This window comes from Melospiza georgiana, chromosome 13 (assembly GCF_028018845.1).
Source record: "Melospiza georgiana isolate bMelGeo1 chromosome 13, bMelGeo1.pri, whole genome shotgun sequence".
In the NCBI taxonomy this organism is placed as follows: domain Eukaryota; kingdom Metazoa; phylum Chordata; class Aves; order Passeriformes; family Passerellidae; genus Melospiza; species Melospiza georgiana.
The window spans coordinates 13,785,146-13,800,795 of NC_080442.1; the positions used below are offsets into that span (position 1 = coordinate 13,785,146).

At 42.7% G+C, this 15,650-nt stretch overlaps 1 protein-coding gene across 1 annotated transcript in view; it reads right to left on the reverse strand.

The window, feature by feature from the left end:
• Positions 1-1,303: 1,303 nt before the first annotated feature.
• AGBL1 (AGBL carboxypeptidase 1) overlaps positions 1,304-15,650 on the reverse strand; it is a 246,550-nt gene continuing 232,203 nt past the window's right edge. Inside the window, exon 22 of the mRNA XM_058033641.1 lies at positions 1,304-3,065. Coding sequence (XP_057889624.1) covers positions 2,759-3,065 — 307 coding nt within the window. The 3' untranslated portion in view covers positions 1,304-2,758. The remainder of the gene's footprint in view (positions 3,066-15,650) is intronic.

The window sequence follows — 15,650 nt, forward strand, 5'->3', positions numbered from 1 at the left end:
AAACTGCTTTTCCTGGAGTTATCCAGGTGCCATTCCAAATGGTTGGTCACCCATGTGTCCCGCTGCACTTCCCCATCCTTGGGCAGGGGGTTTCTCCTGCCCGCTGCCTTCTCAGCACCCTCACTTGCTGACAAGTTATTGGGCACAGGCATGGGATGCTGGCAGGGAGAAAAGAGTGACCAGGTTTTTGACACCACACAGCAGCATTTATGCAGGTGTACAGGGACACTGCTCCCAGCTCAGCTGCTGCATTTGGATAGCAGACACTGAAAACACCCCAAGGACTGTTGCCACATTTCTGTTCACAGAGAAAAGCAAGGCACAATTCTTCCCAAGGATTTCTGAGATTCACATTCTCTGAACCTCAGAGAAAGGGAAAACACAACTCTTATCACTTGCTGTGCCTGTGTTGTGCCAGGGTAGAATGCAATATGGAGATTGTTTATCCAAAGTGATGGTGTTTTGTTTCCTTGGCCTATCAGGGCCAACTGTGTGTGTATGTTGGGACTGTTGGATGACAGTCACAAGATTCTGGACAGTGTGAGCACTTGTGAGCAGAGTGAGTGCTTGGCAGGTTCAGTTTAGATGAAATGTATATAGTATAGTATAATAAAGTAATTAATTAGCCTTCTGATATCCATGGAGCCCTCCTCATCATTCTCTCCCCTCCGTCGGAGTTGCCTTTGATTTACAATAGAGGATCTCTGCCATCTCCCCTTCTCCTGCAGCTCCTAGCACAGGGATCTCTGAAATGGTGCTACTGCTCATACACTTTTGGCTCCAAACACACATGGAAGATACATCTTTTATTATATCACAACTACTCTTGCACAGTTTAGTCACCAGCACAGAATTTTCCCACTGAACTGAATTTCCCCTAAGTTAAAAAAACTCAGAATGAAACAGCTAGAAAGCCAAATATTATAGCCCAAATATTTGCATCTCATTAAGGAAAATGCTGATTTTAGAAAGATTTCTTTGCAATAGGGTTTACCACTGGCAAGCCCTGGTAGGCACCCTTCAGCTACTCTGGTGGCAGTGTTGGTACAGAAAGCAAAGTGGGTGCAAACATGCATGACACAGATATGTACAACAGCATTTTTACCCTGTGTTCTGGGGATGTGCTTTGTGCTGAACACCCCAGAGCATGGCTTGTGTATGCTGCCATCAGTACCTAGCACAGTGTCAAGCTTTTGTAATGCCAACAAACACTGTATTTTTAAGTTAATTATACACATACATTATTTCTTTATTAATAAGCTTTGAAGCAGTATTATACAAACTATTATAATGGGAGCACCTGTTTCACCTCTTTTGTGTCCCTTCCCGTGAGCCACCCTTTTATTAAAATTCAGTATGGTGTGCAACAAGCTGCATGCTAAACCAAGCAGAACAGGACATCTGTACAGAGGCACACACCACACCTAATGAATTAGTCTGGGCTAAGAAGCTCAGCTTCTAAGGACCCAAGCTGCCTGCCTTTTGAGCAGCATCCTAGAGAGATAGAGACACAGGGAGCTCTTATGTGCTAGGGAAGATTTTAAGATCCATGGATACTGAAAACCAAGCAGAACACGAAGAAGCTTTTTATCTAAAGAGCAACCTCCTGCTGGAAAATATTGTCTAGGTGGTCTGAAGAAAGGTGCTCAGAAACACATCTGAGCATTTCATGTTCTGCACTAGGAATTCTCTTAAAAACCAGCATAAAACCAGGAAGATGACATGGCGCTTTTAATAATGCATCAATAATAATCATCACTGGTAATCATTGGAGTCCTTGCAGGCTGTAATGCTACACACACTCAGCACATTCATCCTTGTCCTTGAGCTTCACAAAGCAGTGACAGAGTTGGGAGCCTCTTGCATCTTAAAATTATCTCCATCTGGATTCAGGGTAATTCCCCATTTGCAGCAGCAGAGTCTAAGACACTTGGCAAGATCAGGCAATGTGAAGTGTGAGATGAAGTGACACGGCTTCATGCTTTAGAGATACAGAACACATGAGTGAGTTCTCTGTCTGTGCTGGATTCTCAGGAACTGGGAGGCAATTTTAGGAGAAATCTAATTTTTCTCCATTTGGAGATTAAAGAAACTGTTCTGATTGATGCTTGGGCTAAATTCACTCCTGGGCTTTGCCACCATCACTAGTCTATTGGTGGATTTAGCTCAGGTTTCCAGAGGATCACTATGAATTGTCTCTGCTGCTGTCCTTACTGTGGCACATTGGATTTCCCATGCTGTTGCTGAGACACAGCCATCTCAGAAATATGCACAGCCTGACCCAACCTGTTGAATGCAGTGTAAAACTTCTGATCAGACAGAAATCAGAGACATGCTCTACAGCTCAAGAGAGAATGGCAACAGAGAGCTCTGCTGAAAGGCATCAATAACTGTCACTTCTCCAGGCAAAGGCTGCCTAAAGTCAGAAAAAGAGAATCATCTCTGATTCCTTGGTCTCAGAATACTGTTCCTTAGGTCAATCTGTATGAAACCATGAGGCAGCCATGAAACTGGGGTTGTGTTTAGGAATGGATGATCTCACATGGTACCACCTGGGCTGGTGGCCCCTCGCTCTGCCTCGGGTACCAAGTGTAAGGAGTCGTTCTCAGCAGATGTATGGATACAAATTACACAAACAGACAGTCAGCTCTCCATTCAGAACCAGGAGCAACACATCTGGGAAGGGTGCTGAAGCTGGCAAACAGGCAAACACGAGCAGTGACCCATTCTCTTGCTGCTCCGCAGGTCGCAGCCTCGCTCACACAGGGCTGCTCTCAAACCCACGGCACAGCCCAAGTGCTGATGAGCCCAGAGGAAGAGCTGTGCTGTTGGGTGCTGGCTGGCTGGAAATGTAGAGCCCCCTCAGAGCCCTGGAGCTGCATGTCTGTCCTGTGGTCACTCCTTCATCTTCTGTCTCGCCTTCCACACACGAGAGACACTCCTGGATCTCCTGGTCTAGCTCCAAGAATTCCTCTTCACCATCAGAGCTACAGGCAGTGTCATAATCAATCTCTTCTGCACAAGGAGGTTCATCATCAGACTCCAGGCTGCTGTTACTGCACCTTCTGCAGAAAAACCACAAGAGAGACTGGATGTCACCAAAGGAGGAGCTGTTCTCAGGGGGAAGAGCAAGCAACAGGGAAATGCTTTTTCTGGGCTCAACCTTGGCTCTGTTAATAAGGGATGAGGTGGTACTAAACAAGCTCTGGTGTATTTTTGTGTCTGTCTCACCTATGAGAGTGATAAAATGAAGAGTGATACTCACTGACCTCTCAGGAGTAAAGCATTATCATTCCCATCACTATTACGGTTATTGCTAATACAGAAACAGACTGCTTTACATACAGACAATACCATTCTTGCCTTGAGGCACTAACAAAGGTTGCAGAAGCTGAAATACGGCAGAGAAGAAGGTATTCAGTTTCCAGAAGGTTGCTGGTTTAATCATCATCCCCCTCGCTGTAGTTCCACATTTAGTGTAAGACCTAATTAATCCAGGTGGTTGAAGTGCTTTGGCATCTTTTCCTCCTGCTCTGTGGATGCTCAGAGCACTGCTAACAAGAGGCAGCACAAACACAAAACTGAGCCTCTTGGATCTTCAAGCACACTGGCTGCAGGGAGGGCAGAAGCACCAGGAGAGGCTGTGTTTTGTGAAGAACATGGAAAGGCTTTGATAGCTTGACTTCCTGGGAAAGGGCCAAACTCAGAGTCAAGCCTGAATGGCTGAGGAAAAACTCTAAGTGGATGCCACAGCCACATCATCTGCCTCTCAGAAAGGCAGGTTTCCCCACCTTGGCCTCCTGCCATTTACCCAAAGGAATGGCCACAGGGGCTTTCCTTGCATGCCCCCTTTCAATGCACAGTGCATGAGGTTTGCCTGATGCAATATTTATGGCAGAAAAGTGACCACCAGACTAGATGGCTCTGGGGGTCCTTCTCCTCCCAGGCTGTCTGCATCCCATCTGGCTCTCAGCCCATCAGGGCAACTGGGCAATTTTTTGAGACCAGAAAGAAGCCTGTGTGATTTCAGCGCTGTCTGGGTCACAGTCAGGATGAATCAGGGGAAGAAGAGATACTGCATTTTTCACCTCCAGGTCAATGTTTTCAATCAGACTCAGAGCAGGGGGATGTATTGCTTTGGGGGACAGGGAAAGGAATAATAATATTCCACCTCTGGGCCAGAGTTTTTTCATTTGTCCCGAGCTGGAAGAGTGACTGGCTTGGCAGATGGAGCATACACAGCTTTAATGTGTGGTCTGCTCACTTACATGCCAGTAACCAGAATAATCTTCCAGCTTTCAGCTGTTACACAGCGCGGCCAGCAAGTGATGTTTCAGAACATACCAAAGGTGTAAAGTATTGCTTTTGGGTGTATTGATCCCTCCCCTCTTCTGCACTCCAAGAAAGGTGTAAGATTTTCCTAGGTTTGAGACTCCAGATCTTAACTGCAGAGAATTCTGCAGCAGAAACAGGCAGTGTCAACCCACATCTCCTTCTCAGGCTGATCTCTGGCTTAGTTTACTTCAAAGGCTGGGTATAAAGGATTTTCTGAAAGCTTAATAGAGCTGTACAGCTTAAAAATAAATAAAAGAATAATTATGCACTTTTACAGTTTCTGGCTCTACTTCAGCCTGCTCAGAAATCTGGGTCAGGAAGAACTCATACTGAAAATGAGGATGTGACATGAAACAAAACAAACAAACCAGGACAATCCTCCCAGCACAAACAGCAACAGTGATGGTCCCAGCAGAGTCTGACCAGTGGGTTTGATTTCTTCTTTTAATTTCCATATGCAGGCATTGCATGAATTACCATGATACTGAGTACCTATGATAATGTTCAAAGCTGACTAAACCCAGGGGAACCAGAATTTTCATTTATAAGCCCTGCTCTTGCAGATTTGCAATCGAAAAGAACCAAAGCATACCTACTTTCAATATTGCACTTGTACATTTTTAAGGAGCTGCTAATGCCATTGGGATGGAACATAGCTGTTACCCAACTCACTGATATTTTACAGATGGAGAAGCTTGCAACCCAGGAACTGAAGGTCAAACATTTGCATTAACAGGATAATTGAGGGGGAAAAAGGTCCCTATTATTACTTAAATCTGGTAAGCCAAATAACAGGATCTTCTGAATCTTTCAATAATTAAAGTGATTTTAGGGCTGTGTTTCTGACAAAAAATGGAAAACGCCTCCTACCACAAAAACATTTTGCTAATGAAGGGAAGTCTGGAAGACAACAAACAGAGAATGAAAGGCAAAAAGTACAAAACTACCATTTCTTTACATTGAAGACTGAAGGGATATTATTTAGGAAGCAAGCACTTATTCATAAAACATTTGCCACCATCACAGGTCTCACAGTGAGCTACCAAACAGCAAAGGGATGGCACCAGCCTCCCCCTGCTGCCAGCACAGGCTGCAGTCACACTGCTGACTTCAAAGTTGAGAGGATCTTCATCACATTAACAAACTCTATAAACCACTGCACTGTATGGAACTTTACATCCCAATAACTCACTTTCTGCCGCAGAAAGATTTAAAGCACATTAAAATGTGTTTTACACATTTTACAGAGCAACACAAATGGGCTGGTTCCTAGCAGCAGGTTCTTCTGAAAGAGAGAAAGTGGCAGCATGTGGCACGTGGAGGAGCCAGCTAGTTCCACCAACCAAGGGCCACTCCTTGCATTGCTTCCCCACATCACAGAGACCTTCCATGCAAATGGTGAAACATGGTAAGGAACGGGACTGCCAACATCTATTGACTGTTGCGTTCTTCCCCAACAGAGTTTTGGGGGTTTGTTTGTTTGTTTTTGATCTGATCTTTAAAAGCTGAAAAAGAATTAGCGCGACTAAAAAGGAAACAAAAAACCAAAAGCGAAACAGCAACAAAAAAACCTACCCAGGAGACATGAAACATATTTATCAAAGAATAATGATGTTGTCTTGCAGAAGGTAAACAAAGAGGAAAACCAATGACACTACATTATAGAAATTCAAGACAAATGTAGAGTATGAATACCACTGAACATGAACACAGTGCAGAGGAGAGGGGGGAAGGCTGATAAATATATTCTACAGCCATCAGTCCCCCAGCTTTCACAATAAAACATGGACACATTTGGTTGATCTTCAAAACCTATGGCCTCATAGCCCCCATCTATTCCAGCTGATGGGAACCACAGCAGCAATTTGCAGCTTCATGATGTGATAAATAGAATTTCTTTGTTTTGATTTTTAATTTGCATATTTACTCAGATATGACTTAATCTTAATTAGTTCTCTTCTTCTATGTGGGTGTGTTTTTTTGTTTGCTCAGTTTTGGAAAGCAAGCAAGATTTGGTTCCCTGTAAAATAATTCTGGGTTTTTTGCTGGCTTAATGGGAGGAGAAGGAGAAGGGAGCCCAGTGCCTCCTTGCACAAATGGAACTTTGTGGTATGACTGGGAAACACTTCTTTTAGGTGCCTGCTGCCAACCCCTCACTCTGAGTCAGCCTGCTAGGACACAGCTGGGGAGAAAGCTCTCATGTCAGCTGTCCTGCTGAGCCACACCTCAGAACACACACTCTGCAGCTGTGGTGATGAACTAGAGCTGCACACTGCACACGGGCATGAGTGGCATCTCTCCTCCATACTTAGTTTTCATCGACTCGTACATGGAAAAAACTAGACAAACCCTGAGTAATTTCTAGCGATTTTTCACTCACATTTTGCATTTGTGGCAGGTCACTCACTCTCTGTGTATTCTGCTGGCTGGCTCAAAATAGAACATTTCATTTTTTTCTGCTGGAAAGAACGGGCACTGACAACTGTCCCTCTTAGGGAATCTGTGGCTGCTGCTCAGGGTTTCTGCTTGACCTTCACTTGACAGCCCTCACAGTTGCAATGCATTACAGAAGGAAGTGGAGCATTTACTTTTCTTTCATATTGCTCCTCTCACTGTTGAATTTCGTTGCAGAGAGAAACTGGAAGTGGGAGGGTTCAAATGCATCACATAAAAAGGAGAAAAAAGCTGAAGCTGGAGACCACTGCTGGTCATGGTCATACCAATGATTCTCTCTGAAGGATGTATCAGCAAACAAGCAAACATGTCCTCAGCCTCTCTCTGCAATGAAAAATAACCTCCCAGCATAACCACCCTGCCTGTAACCCTATTTTCTCCTTGTGTTAAACCTTCTCTCCATCATGGGGCATGTCCCAGTTCTTTGGAAGCTGCCCAAAGAAGGGATGTGGCTGTATATAATGATCCAAGCACATCTCTGATACAGCTCATAGACTGAGTAAGGCACGAAATAGCTTTACTGAAAATTTTCAAGAGATGAGACATTCTTGTGTGTGAACAGAAAACAGAAAAAAAGATTTTTATGTGATTTAACAGGCCAAGTTCTCCACAGTTACAGCATTCACATGAAAGGTGTGGTTTTCCCCCACTCAGGCAGGGAGTGGAGAGCCCAGGATGTTCCCTGACCACAATTATCACCTGTGCAGAAGGGCAATTGCCCATTATTTTCCAAAGAAGTTTTACCTATTGTATGAACAGTTACCAGTGATGGTAAATAATGTGTCCTGAAGCTTTAAAGATATGCTGCCCTCTCCATAGTGATTTGGAATTGCCTTGCCCTTCTGGCTTTCTGACATTAAAATTCCATCTACATCACCAAATCTAAAAGGGATGTGTGGTCCTGCACTGTTTTGCTTTTGAGGAAACCATATGTTTTATTAAAAGCAGGAACACTGCTTCTGAAGGCTTGTAATGAATCTAAAATGAACTTTAAGCAGACACATTTGCAGTAATCCCAGAGTACAATTCTGCCTTTAATTGCTTCAATAAAGTAGTATTTTAGGACATAAATGAAACAACTATGATGCTTGCAGGTAATTACACCTGTAAGAAATACGCTACAGCAAAAAGATGCCAGCAAGGAAGGGCTTTAATTTGCCCTTTGTGTCTGGATTCAGTTGCTACAGGATGCCTTGCACACCTTGTAATGACTTTCTAATTTCTCCTTGGCTGCTGAGCAGCTCCCCAGACAGCAGCCTGGCATCCTCCTGCCTGAGGAATGCCAGACAAGGATCTGTTTAGTCCCTGACCTCACCGAGGGAGGGGACCAGCTCTGTCCTGATGCAAGATGACTCCAGCTTTGGGAGCTATTGCTTTACCCTATTGTTGCTGCACAGCAAACACTAATGATAATTTTGTAGACTCCCAAGGGACTTCCCTTCCCAAAGACCCTTTGACAAGGACTTTTGCATCACACATCTCCTGAGAAAGTGTGTGCTCAGCCCAAGGCAGTGCCAGGCGCCCTGGCTCTCACATCCCACCACAGCCCATCCTTTCACCAGCAATATAAACGTAATTAAACACGGTCTTGAATCCTGTTTGCTGTGCCTGAGACATGTTTGGACTTGTTCTGAGTGTAGGTTGATGTTTTTGGGTTTTTTTTTTTCCTTTTTTTCTCCCTGCTGCAAATAGCCAAGAGAAAGGTGCAATTCATCGCTAAGGCTCGAACTAATTAGTTTTTCGGAAGTTCCCAGGCTAATTGTAGACGGCAATATTTCTAATTGATTTGGCCAGATTAGAAATGGGTGTCTGGTGCACCAGTTAGATAAGTAAAGGGCAAATGGGTTTTATTTAGAAGAGAAGACAGCTTGTAAATAAAAGGAGAGCACAAAGAGGAAGAAACAGGCTGACTCCTGGCCAATACTGTCCCCTAATGTTCATTCAGGCTTGCAACAATTTAGCCCTGGGTCAGCAATTCACTTGCATCTACCATAAACTGTTCTTGTTCCCAGGAATGGCTGCCTCCAACAGCAGTGAGAAAGTGGCTGATGATGGTGTAGGGGCAGGGGAGGTGCTGGGCACACACCTCTCATCACAGTTTTCCATTTCCATCTTAGGAAATGGAAAAGCCTTCAATGAAGGCAGAGAACTGCATTTAATTGAATTACACCACGCCATTGGGACAGCTTTGATCTTTCTGTGAAAGATGAGCTTGCAGACAGGACAAGAAGGCATTTTTCTCTCATTTGAAGGGTAGCTGACATTGCATCACATTCCTGGGTTCCAGGTATCTCAGCTCAAGATCCTGGTGTGCTTCCAATGCTAACCAATAAAATTCACATATAGCTGGTCTTCAGACTTGCAGGATGGAAAAGCTGCTGAGGGGCCAGAGGCTGTGGATTCAGTCTTATGAACAATCATTAATTTCCTCCTAATGGAAGACCAATCTATATATCAGAGCAGGGCAAACACTGCATCTTTAGCATTCTTATAGCTGTAGGCTTGTAAGCATTAATAAAACCCGGTGACTTGAACAGATACAAGTCAGCCACGAAATTAAGCTCTGGCAGTTGCTGCAGACCGCAAACATAATGAGTTTTTCTTCTCTCACCCTTAGACTGTTCTTAGATCTTGTATACATATTTTTTTTCTTTAAATACATTCACATTTCAGCACAGGAAAGCACCATCCTGTGGGTATTTTATGAAAGATTTGTGAACTGGCATATTCATTTTGGTTTGTGATGATGTTTTCTTTCACATGGTACAATACCTGGCTTGGACAAACCATTAATAATTCCATTAATCTGCTGCTTGCAAGGGCAGATATGAACAGAACAGCTGCATCCCCACCACCACTGACAGGCTAAACCAGGGTACAATTTCCACTTATTATGGTGTGGCGTTAATTTTAAAAGAACCTAAGCGTGGAAAACTCTGACTTTACCTCCACAGACATTCCAGGCAACCTGTTAAATTTCAGTCACACCAAGCAAGTTCAGCCACTCCACCCAAGCTGGGGGAACAGCTCATTCACCCAAAACTGGCATCCAGTACCAGCTTTTGTGTTAATTCCTTGGCAATATGAGATATGCCTGAAGAAATATCGAGACCTGACTGCCCATGTCTGTACAGCACCATATTCCTGACATTTGGGCCAAAATCCCAAGCACCAGGGCTCAAGCCCTGGGATACAAATTTTAAGCAAGTTGAAGACTTTTATTAGAATCATATGTGATATATTTTTGGGATATATTCAGGCATTGTTGGGAAAAAAAAAAAAAAGCTTAGAGTGTTTTGTGAAAGCACAGGCCACATGTTGCTTTTTAGATCCATATTACACTGCAACTTGGTGTTTATTTAAGGGATGGCTTAATACCAGGTCCACTGTGATCTTGTTATATTCATTAAAAATGAGATATACTCACAGGGAACAGAAGATGGCTGATGTAAAATAGATGGAATAATACCCATCTACCAGGCAGCACAAGTAATGGCTTGGATTAAGAGTTTAAGGATCAGAGGAAATGCTTCCAAACCAGGTAAATTTTGGCTTTCTACAGCTTAAGCTTCCTATGGAAATATGAGCAGTCAAGGCTCCTTGTATGGGAAGATATTTAGTGAGACTACCAGAACTCATTAGGATACTAAATAATGAAAGAGTTGCTGAAAATATGATTTTGAAAGTGTTTGAGAGCTTTTCTCACAGTGTCTCTATCTCAAGCAATTTCTTCTCAAAAAGATAATCATGTTATTGATGATACTTAGCAGTCCAGCCAAAAGTAATACAGGAAGATTATTGCAATCCTTGTAATTGCTTTTAGATGCTTCCAGTAGTTGAGATATTGGCACTGTGCGTGGGGAAAGAAATGTAGAAAGATTTTGGCTTAGATGCTAAAAAATTGTACTGCTGAGGATAAAGAATGTAAAAGCAGGCAGGTTCTCCTGAGACCTTTTTTCCCTTGGTGCTCTTTCACATAATTCCACTTACTCTATCCAAGCTGTATAAGTGGTTCTATATATTTAATTTCAAAAGTCCAAGTTTTATATGTATATATCCCTTAGTTCTCTCTGGGCAACTTAAAGGATTTGGGATTTTGAAAGCAAAATGTTGTAAGATGACCAAGACATGTCTAGCCTGTGCCTTAGTTACATATCTGTCCTATGTGCAAGGTATTTTTGGGTCAGATAAATACACATGCAAATATCTGCTTGCACAGAAGATGACAGATAGATATCTAATTACTTGACTGAACTAATAATTGCTGTAAATTACTAATTTCCAACCACTACACCTCGTGAAGGAGAAAAAAAAAACCCTCTTGGTTGCTAGTTTTTCTTCATGAAAATGTATTTTTAGCTTATACCCACTCTGATGTTTCAGAGAATCTATGGCAGAGGACAAATTATGAGGTTAAATTATTATAATTTATATGTGTCCACGTATGTAAATAAGCTTAAACAAGCACGTAAATACAGCACCATCACTTATCTACCTCTCCTTAAAGACAGATAAATAACAGATATATACACATTATACACACAACCAGACACCCACACATGCACTCAGTTATGTGGTTTGCTCTGTATTCAGAGCACAGTTTTCATTACAAGACATGGGAGGTCTCAGGAGATGCTCCTACAGCTCCCTGAGAAATAACAATAGGTGATCACTGAACCTTGATGCTGCTGCATTCAAGTGGAAGCAACCTGAGGGAAAGAGCTGCTTGTGACCAGAGCAAAGCAATTCTTTGACTCCAGTCCCCAGGTGAGTGTTGACAAAGCAGGAGTTCACCTGAAAGGGAAATTAGACCATCTGTGTAGGACTGGCAGCGACTGACAGAATGAGAGGGCACAGTCCTAAGCTGTGCCAAGGGAAATATAGGTTGGATATTATAGGTTGGTATTATTATTAAAGTTTTTTACAGAAAGGGTGATAAAGTTCTGGAATGGCTGCCTGGGGAGGTGGTGGAGTCACCATCCTTGGATGTGTCTAAAAAGAGACTGGATGTGGCACTGGGTGCCATGGTTTAGTTGAGGTGTTGGGGCTGGGTTGGACTTGATGATCTTGAAGGTCTCTTCCAACCTTGTGGTTCTGTGGCTTGAGATATGTTAGGATGGTCAAGAGGCAGGCAGAAATGGTTGAGTAAAACATCCAGTGTTATCAGCTGTTTGGGAGCTTAAAGCAAGACTGTGGCTAAAGTTAAGATCTTGGATTCTCAGTAAGGAAATCAGGACATTTTCCTATTCCACATGGACCTGACTCGTTCTTGTACCTCTTAAAGTAAGGAACACACATTTTTAGAAACCCCTCTAATTTTTTCCACAATCTTGTGCTTCAAATGGGTAAAGAACAGGTGGGACCAAAAATACTCAACTCGGGTAAAGAGAATGATTCTTGTTCTGAAGCACCCAGAGAAGGGACAGGGTATGGCAATGCATGGAGGTTCAACAGCTGTTCTTCCACTGAATTCTGCTTTTGAGGAAAGGCTTCAGACAAATCTCAGCTTAAGTGCCACAGAAAATAATTCTTGGAGTGCACTGAAGGCAGTTCAGGCCAACATGATGGCAAAGCCCTGAAGCCTCAGAGCTTCCAGGTGATGAACATCATTTAACACGGCCACCTCTCAAAGTGACTTTGCCTATGGTCCTTTACCAAGGTCTAGTGTTATCACAGATTTCTTGGAATGGATCCAACACAAATCTGCAAAGTCACAATCCTCCTAAAAGTTACACATCTCATTCAGGGGTGCTCATCATAACTGATCTGAGAAACCTCCGGTATTGTAAAAAGTTCTGACACTGATATGGAACTTTTGGTCTCTCATCCTTTCCTGAGGAGAACAAATATATTTAATCAATATTATAGCTAGGGGGGGAAGAGAGAGACCCTGTGTGTACCCATAAGAATGAAAGACAGCAAGGGCAAGGTCAAAGAAATCTATTGTGCCTTTAAAGCAGATTGAAGTGGAGTTTATAGCAGAAACATCTGATGAAGTATGTCTGATCATAAATAATCAACAATAGATGCAGCTTAAAACTTCAGCCTCTGCCCTCATCCTAAATCTCTTCTCAGACATAATGAGATTCAGATAAAACAAATCTGAATACTCGTGTTCAATATCTTTCAAAACATTCTGATCAATTATGTTTTTAACACCATATGGACCCAACTCCAAAACCTTGCTTAACCTCGCTCATTACACAGCTGATTTGCATATGCTTTGGACTCCATTAAGGACAACAAAAAATGTCATCTATTGCATATAAAAGTGGCAACACTTGCTAATTCCCTGATCTTGCCAAAGCCCTGCCAGATGTTTCATGAAGAATAGCAAATATTTCATTATGTTCTCCCTGCTTCCTAAAATTTGTCTGTCAGGAACTGCAAGGATGAACAAGAAAAACAACAGGCATGGAGAGCTGACAAAAACATGAAGCATCAGTTTCAACCCATTTCAGAGCTCAAATGGGGTTCTAAAGGGATTCTGTGTGCCAGGAGGACCTTCCAGCCAGGAAAATATGACTCCCAGTAAAGAGAGGAAAGAGGAAAACAACCATTTGCTCTGATCTAAGGAGACAGCATTGCCTTGCAAAAAGAACAGAGTAAAGCACATATAAAAGTTGCCATTGCTGTTTGTTGTACAAGAGATCTCCAAATTCTCTTCTGTGTTCCTGTTGTAGGTATTTAATAATGTTTCACCTTTATAACAGGCAGATGCAGTTTCCAAATGAATCCATTTGTAGCTTGTAGCATCTATCAAGTCCCAGCAGGGAACATTTTTTAAAATCGCTGTTAACATGACTATTTTCTGAATATTTTATAAAAACCAAATTTCAAATGCCTGCCAAAATATTCTATGTGTTTTACCTGAAAGTTGCAATTATATTTTCTTTCTTTTTTCTGTATGTGAATATATATGTCTATATTTATATATGCTTACATAAATTCTAAAAAGAACACTAAGCCACCATGGAAGCAAGCATATCCTGAGTGAAAGCTGAAGCAACATAAACTGACAAAAGTATTCATTTAATTATGGTGAGACATGTATTTGGATGGATGGGGCAAATTATAGCACAGCTTGCAGAGCAGTGAAACAATCACTTTATAGAGAACCACCCTGAGCATTTAACGTCACTCTCTGACTTACAACTAAAAATGATAAAAGGTCAGTTCTTGTGCACAGTGTAAGTGACTGAAAAAATATGTCAGGCTGTATATCAAAAGAAAATTAAATCATGAGGTTAAAACACTTGGTTTTCAAAGATACAGGTTCCGTATTCACTGGGCTTGCAGTCACTGTGAGCAAACTGCTTTTCTCTCTTTTCCCCAATTCCCCAGTAATGGGGACACATAAGGCTCCATCACTGCAGAGCCAAGGTGTGTCTGAAGCCTTCCAACACCTGCCTAGTCCAAATGAGGGTGCAGGGCTCTTTAATTGCATCTTCTATGCGTGTGCCCTTCTCTCCTCTGAAAGCAGTGACAAAAAGGGTGCTTAACCTTGCTGAGCAAGGTCCAAAGAGGTGCTAAACCTCACTGAGTTTGGTCCAAAAATTCCTCTCAACAAGTGACTTCAGTAAAGTAGCAAGTTTCCAGGTCCATTAGGGACAGAAGTCAGTGTTCTTGATTTTGCCAGACAGGAATGAAGAGTTTAGCTGGAGGAATGATGAGGATGCAGGACTCCTGTTGACATCAAGAGCGGGGAGAGATGCTCGGTGACACCAAGGATTAGCTGCCAGATCATATTTTGAAAGAGAAATGCTGTAATTCTTGCAGTTCTGAAAACAAGTAACGTCAGAAAAGTGGAGATTGTTTAGAAGGGAAAGAAACAGCCAAAAGCTGCCAGATTTTCTGTACCCAGTGTGATTTTAAAGTGCCCAGCAATCCTGGCTGCCAGATCCAGCTCAAGCAAACAAAGGTTGAGGACTTGTGCACAATGGTTCCACTGGACCTGAAAACCTCATTAGTCACGAAATCTTGTATTTCTTGGCATTTGCCTTTGTAGTTATCTTTTCCTAGCTCCTCATTTTGTCTCTGCTTCAGAAATCTGCTTATTGCACCAAAATTAAGTGGCATCTGCTCTTCTCATGGTGGATTCTGTCTTCCAGGAACTGAAACACCAGCTGAAGAGCAGGTCCTGAGTTGTTCTGGCTCATAAGTTGTCACTAAGGTGTGGAAAGAGCCCACAGAAATTACATTTTCCAGCGCAAACAGCACAGATCCAAGTGCTAGAATATACAAACACACTTCACAGAGGGGATGCATTTAGGAAGGTTATTTTCATGGATACATACAGGGTTCTTGATTGATGTGTTCTGTGATAGAATCTCTTCCTTCCCCACCAGATCATCACAGCCTCATTTTCTCTACAGACATTTCTGCTGCACCAGCAATAATGAGGTACCCCCACAGGAACATTTCAAGTAACACAAACCCTTAAAATACCCTTGCATGATGCGGAGGGGCCCAGGCTCTTGGAATGATGGAGATAATGGAATGTGGAGTAGCTGCAGCCAAGCCAGGCTGCTGCTGACTTTACCCTGAGATTCCCAGGCTCACACTGGACTTTCTCCTCTTCTGCACAGCCAACCCAGAGATAAACTGTGTCAGATTTAATGGTGCATGATACAGGCAATTCAGTATCAAGGAGCGGCGGGAAAGAAAGCATTTCTGAGGCAAGATGGGTTATCAGCCCAGCTCAAAAAGCAACCCATCAAGAAACACTGCCAAGGAGACTTCAGAAATCTTTAATTTAGGTGTTACCTTAAGCCTGAAACTTTGTTTGGAAATTTCATACTTCTCACAAGCAGACTGGCAAAGCCCAGAAGGATCAGACCAGCAATCAGTCCAGATGACAA